General features: G+C 41.3%; 1 protein-coding gene across 5 annotated transcripts in view; it reads right to left on the bottom strand.

The window, feature by feature from the left end:
• Nucleotides 1-666: 666 nt before the first annotated feature.
• LOC109952567 (probable guanine nucleotide exchange factor MCF2L2) overlaps nt 667-8,568 on the bottom strand; it is a 64,499-nt gene continuing 56,597 nt past the window's right edge. For 4 of the 5 annotated variants that reach the window (XM_020587714.1, XM_020587715.1, XM_020587717.1 and 1 more), the window contains 4 exons: nt 4,413-4,537; nt 4,174-4,288; nt 3,540-3,659; nt 667-976 (listed from right to left, as the gene is read on the bottom strand). In XM_020587714.1, the coding sequence (XP_020443370.1) occupies nt 773-976; nt 3,540-3,659; nt 4,174-4,288; nt 4,413-4,537 (564 nt within the window). In that variant the 3' untranslated portion in view covers nt 667-772. The remainder of the gene's footprint in view (nt 977-3,539; nt 3,660-4,173; nt 4,289-4,412; nt 4,538-8,568) is intronic. The other variant, XM_020587718.1, reaches the window with a different exon arrangement.

Raw genomic sequence — 8,568 nt, 5'->3', positions numbered from 1 at the left:
TCTTGAGTGGAGCTGTGGCTATTGTTACCAAGTGAGTCATATTTCACGCTTTGGAGTATCACCGTACGAGATTGGATTGGATGTCATTTTTGGACATGTCATTTTGATTTTTTGGATTTCCTGGATTTTTGGAGTGAACTTTAACTTTTGAACTTTGGACTGAACTGGTTATTTAAGTTTTTGGTAAAAGGACATTTTGGTTTAAGGAGTAAACGATTTGTTTTATTAATTATTCTTTTTATATTAATACTTTGCTATAATAAATTATTTTTGGTTCGTTAACTTGAACTGGTTTAAGCTATATTCCTACCCTAAGGAGTGGGGGCGTCTCACTTATCTTGTTGGTCTTGGGAGGGGTGGGCTGTGCATGTAAGAAAAGCTTTCACCTGCACGCACACATACACACTCCAGGGGCCATCGTGTGTAAAGGTAGTCCTGGAGCCCATCTCACCTTGGCTGTAGCTCATCATGGCAACACGATAAGCACCAACCTATACAAATTGTTATATAGAGACCAAAAGCATTGGGTGGGGGGACCCAGATCCTGTAACTCACTCAGTCTTCCCTAGGGTAGGGGTTATTATTTCCCCCCACAAGGCGGTGGCATATTCCCCTCCGCCACAAAGAGAACCGATTCAGCAGTGGGCAAAGACTGATGCAAAGATTTCACTCTTTGGACTTTTTCATCTACACATGTAGATGACAGATGATCCCGCTGCAGGGAATCAACCTCGTTTCTAAATGCAACGTCTGTAGATGTGTAAAGTTTGTATCATGCCCTTACCTTGTCAATGCCCATGTGTATCTGCAGAGATTTGGACAAGACATCTGTCTTTTTCTTGGCCTCATTGATGAAGTCATCACACACCCGCCGCAGTTCTACACATTTGGGTCGAATAGAGTCCACAGCATAATGGTTGCTCTGGATCAGTTGGTCACCGTGCTGCGCGTGGAGCTGGGCCTTTTCTAGTGTGGGCTGGAAGAAGAACAATTCAGAATACTTTATGGCAGTTTAAATTGTGCAAAGAAAATCTTTGAGGTGTTCACAGTCTGCTGTATCTACTTAAGTAAATATATGTAGATGGATACTGACACTTTATTTATCAAACCTTTCAAAATACAAATGTGGGATTATAGTTTTCTGGTCATGGGGCCTCTGTAGGAACATATATAACGTAGATGTCATGACAGAGCTTTTATGTAATGGAGCATCACTTAGTGAGGAGGAGATTTCAGTGTAACAGTTACTGAAAGTCCACCCTGATAATGTGGGGAAATTAGGTATATCTTTAAGAGCTATACTCCTCTGTGTTTATATCTTTAGTATTCAGACCATGAAAGGAATTCTTTCAGTGGGATGTTCAAGTCAGTGCAGTCTGGAGTGTTATTGACTGACATAAGACTGGAGGAACACATGGGGACGTCACCATCTGTGATGTCAACATTCATCTTTTCAAATGTACTATAGATCTGGGTTTGTTAGTTGCGCCCTTGGCTGTTATTGGACAAAAACAAGAGTTGCTCACTTTACTTTACTGGCATTCCCAGTCTTATCAGTGCTCTGAATGGAGATGTAATTGATACAGTCTAGTAATGTGTATATGTATATATATCCTTTCATATATCTTTCTAGGCTGAAAGAAGAGCTAGAAAAGATGTGGTAGGTGAAGGCACAAGTAGTCCCTGTGGTAATAGGAACATTGGGGGCTGTGACCCCCAAACTAGGAGAGTGGCTCCGACAGATCCCAGGAACAACACCTGAGATCTCTGTCCAGAAGAGTGCAGTCCTAACAGCTAAGATACTGCTCAGTACCCTCAAGCTCCCAGGCCTCTGGTAAAGGACCCGAGCTTGAAGGAAGGAACATAAGACCGCCCCAAAGTGGGGGGCGAGTGGGGAAATTTTTTTTTTTTTTAATGTATACACATAAGAATGTGGGAGGCCAAGAGGATTAAGGGACTAGATTAGTCTCAGTCTCTTCTAGTCATCATATTTATTATATTTTCCTTCATGTTATATTAAGAGTTTTTTTTATTTTACTTCTATTATTCATCAGTATTTGTTATACTTGCTCAGTATTGTTGTAAATAAGACTGATAAGGGTGATAGAGGCAGAGGTGAGAAAGATGAGCAGGAGATGACCCATAGCAGCCTTAAAGCAGGCAAGAGGGAAAAAACTTTGTTACTGGGACGGCTGCCCAGACTGGCTGGAGATACTGGGACACCTGTCGCACCTCAGAGAGGGAGAGATAGAAACGAGCCTTTGAGCTAAATATTCCCTGTTTTCAAGATGTCTTCCTGTGATGAGTCTTTAATATTAATGTTTAATATTTTTAAGATGACACCCAGGGACAGGTTAATTTGTTTATGTATCACCTTTTAATGGGGTGGACATATTTTTATGACAGAGTCATATGTCGCCTGTTACTGTTTGTCACCTTAATGGAGTTTGTCACCTTAATGATCATGTCTGAGACGAGTGCCAAGAAGATATGGTCATTATTTTTGTTTTTATAGCTTCTGAAGAGGCGACTCAGGCTGATCTCTCTGGGTTTAAATACAATGGTATCTATGGCGATGGAGGTCAAAGAGAGAAAGGTGGGGAAGAGCACATTTAGACCAGGAGGTGCATGTAAAGAGTATAAATAAATAAATAAAAGATGCTGCAGGAGCTCTGTAAACGGTTCTGCTTTGTGAACCAGAAACGGAGATATTGCCATTTGTGACCTTTTGCTACAAATCCAATGCCTTGCTTCAGACTAAAGAGACTTTGAGTGTTTAAGATAAGGGGATCATCTCTGGTGTGTGCCTGACTAATACTGGCCTAAGGTTGAGGTCCACAACAAGAATTTGGTTAGATGGTAGAATGTCCTACAAAGCGCATACTGAACAGCTTGCTCAGATGTTCACAGTTCAAAATGGCTTTGCATATCAAATCAGAACTTGTTTCTCCTTCAACAACAGAAAAACAATACAATACAATCAACTACACTGTTCACACTCGATGATGGAGATATTACATATGGTCACGCCTCATCACTTATTGTACACCACCGGATGCTGTCTACCATAGCGCTATTCAATTTATCACACAAGATAGCTCTCATACTCATCGCTGGGAAAAGAAGGCATCTTCAGTGTCTTCGTCTATAAGACCCTGCTATCCATACTGCTGAGATATTTAACATCAGAGCTGATGGTCATGACAGCAGGTCACAGTAGAAACTGGCTTTAAAAGTCCCTGGTATCGAACTGAACTGGGGGACACTGGCTTCCAGCACCTCACTCCTGGAATGAGCTGCAGCACAACTTGAAGTTAGGGGCACTCGTTCCTCTGAGTTACTTTAAAGTTTGAGTAGCTAACATTGTTGTAGATTGTATTGCTATGTGATAAGCTGTATATATTCCATATATACTAAATCCATTATTTACAAGGCTGACTTAGAAAATGGTTTTTGATTTGGTATTGTATATGTTTGGTTCAATAACGTTGAATGCAGATGAAATGACCTTACATAAAGTTTTGTGTGTGTTGACTGACCTGAGCCTTCTCCTCCAGTGATTTCAATTCCTTTAGCAGGTGTTCAACAGCAGCCACACTTTCCCCAATAACTGATAAGCTGGTGAGACTGTCCATGAAACTGTCTAGAGACACTTTGACCTAGAGAACCAAAGGAGAGACAGAAACAAAGACAAATTACAAGGCTATCTACTTATACCCATAGTAATAATGTTTCTTTTCTTATATTCAGACTAAGTCTAACTCTGTCTCTACTGATTAGCTCAAATATTCTCACTGGAACAAAGCTCCCCTCATTGTAGTTTGACTCAGTGTGACTTCTTTCCACAACAACTAATGAATTAATTATCCAATATTTAGCCAGTTTTGCTTGTTTCACTCCAAACTCTTGAAATTAAATGATGCAGAGAGGAGTAAATTTCATATTCAGTGGAGGATTTGTTGAAAGATATTGCAATAATGCACAACTTTCCAGTCATTTTACAACCTGGTGCGTCAGACAGGATGTGAAGGTTTTCCTTTAACCAAGCTGACTCAGCCAGTCAGTGTTTTGTTAAGTGTGTTTTCAAAGTACACTTTTTACAGCGGCAGTGTTTTGGAGCTGCTGATCCACAGACTGCAGGCCAGAGGCAGACAGAGAGCCAGACAGATATACCTCTCTGAAGTCTTGTTCAAAGTGACGTAGCTGCAGGCACTGCTCCAGTTTCAGATGGTGTTTACACCAGAACTGTGCAAAGGCGTTGTCTGTCTCATCCAGCTGGGCCAAGAGCCTGAAACACACAATGGGAACTCCATTACACACACACACATTGCGAGTTACTTTAGAACCTCATGGCTATGATATCAACTGACAAACACTGCATAAAATATGAGAAGGGTTTTTCCAGCTGTCACCTTTCCACAGTGGTTTGGTTCTCCATCTCGTCTGGGTTGAGTTTGTGATTCTCTGACTTAGCTGCCTGATCCTTGATGCAACCTAACAAGGTGGAGCCCTGCTTCAAAGCTAGCTTCAGTTCATCCTAGTACAGAGACACAGAAGCAATAGAAGCTAAAATAATAACATCTGTAAAACAGCAGACCCACGTGTTGTATGATCATTTTCACACCTCTGATTGCAACATGCAGTCAGTATCTGTTATGAGACTAATGACATCTATTTACTGGGTCTTTGCGTCTGTACATCTGGTATACGCATAGTAGGTAAGCACAGCTGGCAGAGTAGCGATGCAGGATATTCTGGAGGGGATGCTACAACTTTCAAGGCAAGGGTGTCATGACAGACTGAGACTGTCAGACGCATCCATGCACTGCTTGTCAGTGGGCTAATCAGGCTAAGGTTACTTACAGTGCCTTGCGAAAGTATTCGGCCCCCTTGAACTTTGCAACCTTTTGCCACATTTCAGGCTTCAAACATAAAGATATAAAACTGTAATTTTTTGTGAAGAATCAACAACAAGTGGGACACAATCATGAAGTGGAACGAAATTTATTGGATATTTCAAACTTTTTTAACAAATAAAAAACTGAAAAATTGGGCGTGCAAAATTATTCAGCCCCCTTAAGTTAATACTTGGTAGCGCCACCTTTTGCTGCGATTACAGCTGTAAGTCACTTGGGGTATGTCTCTATCAGTTTTGCACATCGAGAGACTGAAATTTTTGCCCATGCCTCCTTGCAAAACAGCTCGAGCTCAGTGAGGTTGGATGGAGAGCATTTGTGAACAGCAGTTTTCAGTTCTTTCCACAGATTCTCGAGTGGATTCAGGTCTGGACTTTGACTTGGCCATTCTAACACCTGGATATGTTTATTTGTGAACCATTCCATTGTAGATTTTGCTTTATGTTTTGGATCATTGTCTTGTTGGAAGACAAATCTCCATCCCAGTCTCAGGTCTTTTGCAGACTCCATCAGGTTTCCTTCCAAAATGGTCCTGTATTTGGCTCCATCCATCTTCCCATCAATTTTAACCATCTTCCCTGTCCCTGCTGAAGAAAAGCAGGCCCAAACCATGATGCTGCCACCACCATGTTTGACAATGGGGATGGTGTGTTCAGGGTGATGAGCTGTGTTGCTTTTACGCCAAACATAACGTTTTGCATTGTTGCCAAAAAGTTCGATTTTGGTTTCATCTGACCAGAGCACCTTCTTCCACATGTTTGGTGCGTCTCCCAGGTGGCTTGTGGCAAACTTTAAACAACACTTTTTATGGATATCTTTAAGAAATGGCTTTCTTCTTGCCACTCTTCCATAAAGGCCAGATTTGTGCAGTATACGACTGATTGTTGTCCTATGGACAGAGTCTCCCACCTCAGCTGTAGATCTCTGCAGTTCATCCAGAGTGATCATGGGCCTCTTGGCTGCATCTCTGATCAGGAGAATCTGTGGAAAGAACTGAAAACTGCTGTTCACAAATGCTCTCCATCCAACCTCACTGAGCTCGAGCTGTTTTGCAAGGAGGCATGGGCAAAAATTTCAGTCTCTCGATGTGCAAAACTGATAGAGACATACCCCAAGCGATTTACAGCTGTAATCGCAGCAAAAGGTGGCGCTACAACGTATTAACTTAAGGGGGTTGAATAATTTTGCACGCCCAATTTTTCAGTTTTTTATTTGTTAAAAAAGTTTGAAATATCCAATAAATTTCGTTCCACTTCATGATTGTGTCCCACTTGTTGTTGATTCTTCACAAAAAATTACAGTTTTATATCTTTATGTTTGAAGCCTGAAATGTGGCAAAAGGTCGCAAAGTTCAAGGGGGCCGAATACTTTCGCAAGGCACTGTATGTTTTACTATATGCAGTATATAGGGATTCAAATGGTGGAGACACAACAGGACGCAATGGTGAACTGAACCTGCTGTGTTCCCCACTGCTACTCAAGGACTGAACCCTGGTGACAACAAGACCGACCACCAGTTGTGCTCATTTTTTGGGGGAGGCGACAGTGGTGCGGTGGGTAGAGCAGTCGTCTCCCAACCAGAAGGTTGAAGGTTTGAATCTCGGTGCCGGCAGTCCACGTGTCGAAGTGTCCTTGGGCAAGACACTGAGTCCCCCTGATGGTTAGAGCCATTGGTTGAGGTGGCGCCGCAGATGGCTGCCATTGGTTCTGTACCGGAAACAAATTCCTTGTGTGTAACATACTTGGCCAATAAAGGTGATTATCCTTATTTTGATTCTGTCTGGAAATGGAACTCCAGCTGTTTCCTCCTTCACTTTAACTATCTACAGTAAAAGTATGTTTGGTGTTGCTGAAATGTTGTCACAGAGGAACATACTGTATAAAAGACATTTTATGTCTGTTCTCATTCAACAGTAAAGGCCTGGTCACATCAGCATTTACAACAGCAAACACACTTATTTCAGTGGAATTGCTGAAAGTTGCATATTTACATAAAAAGGTGTGAAAAATTTCCACTGTGATTTTATACAAAGTTAAACTCTGAACAGCCTTTCTATGCTGACGCTTCCAGGGAATGACGGAGTCGAAAATGTAAGGAAGCTGTTTTATTTGTGTGATACAAGAACCAATGTGCAAAAGCTTTTCTCTTCCTACCATCCAAATAACTTAGCCAAAACCAATGATAGCCAGTGTGTGACCCCCAAAGTTTCCACCACGACTAATTTCATGAGTATTCACAAATGTATCCCTCTTGCATTTACAGGGAGAGGAGTATCCCAGTTGTGACCTGGGGCCTATTTCAAGAAGGCGGTTTTGTCGAAACTCAGAGTTTGTTAACCCCGAAATGGGGGCAACGCGGAGTTTTCGGTTTCAGAAACGGAGGTAACTTAAACCCGTGAAGCGGGGTAAGTTAAACCCGTTTCACAAAGAGAGGTAATCTAAACTCAGAGTCAGTTACTATGGCAAATTACTCTGTGAACCTAACCTGCTGGCGAGCAGGTTTTGTTCGGGAAACTCAGAGTTTCCTCCGGGTCTCCGCCCCTTTTTAAAGTGAAAGGTGTTTAATACCTCATTTAATCTTTCAGTACATTCATAGATTGCACACGTTTCCGTCACGCAGAGACCAAAATGGCGTGTCCATTCATAGAGGATCCTGTAGATGAGGACGCTGTAGTAATTCGCAGGGAATTGCATTTACGTCGGGAGAGGATATTGAGGCCACGAGTTGATTTTTTGTCATATCCCCATGTATTTTTATTTGAGCGGTACCGTTTTTCTAGAGAGTCCATAACATATATCAATAATCTTATCCACCCATACATCAGACACATCACCCATCGTGGCCGTGCTCTTACATCCGAGCAGATGCTTTGTGTTGCATTACGATTTGTTGCAAACGGCAGTTTTCATTATAACATCGGGGATGCAGAGCACATTAGTAAGGCCACAGTATGTAGAATAGTTCGGAAAGTGTGCCTCACCCTCAAGCGCTTTCTGTGAATTTTTGTTGTGTTTCCTGGGCACAAACCCCTCAGAGCCATTAAAGAGGAGTTTCACAGGATTGCAGGTTAGTGGTATTGAATTCGTTTCAGTAAGGCTAATCTGAAAAATGATGATCAGTTAATAACATCTTGCTGTGACCTCTGGAAATAAACTAATAATTAGAATCCCCTTCAGGATTTCCTAATGCGGTTGGATGCATTGATGGCACACATATTCCCATCAATGCACCTACATGAAAATTAAAATTCAATTCTTATATTATTACATCAGTGTTGGGTAAATCTTAAAAAAGTATTTTGATTAATGTAATAACTACTCTCCATAAAATGTACTGGATTATTTATTAATCATTACTTTACAAATCCCATATCAACCACAATAGGAATTTTAAGAAAGGGTAGACATAAAACTGCACTTTTAATTCGTACAAAAATCGGTATTTTATGCAATTACTGAAGTTACTCATTCAATTATTGAAGAATTAAGAACCATTCCTTACTTTACAAGTGACAAATAATAACATTACTAACATTATTTAGTAATTACTTACACCGAACACTGTATGATTAAAATGTAAACGTACGCATTGACTCGGGCAGCTATTTTCCCCCAAGCTAACTCTTTCTCTTTCGCCGCTGCAGCCGTGTTG

Source organism: Monopterus albus, unplaced genomic scaffold (assembly GCF_001952655.1).
Source record: "Monopterus albus unplaced genomic scaffold, M_albus_1.0 scaffold475.1, whole genome shotgun sequence".
NCBI lineage: Eukaryota > Metazoa > Chordata > Actinopteri > Synbranchiformes > Synbranchidae > Monopterus > Monopterus albus.
Note: the sequence above shows the minus strand (reverse complement) of the source record. Positions and strands in the feature narration are given on the sequence as shown.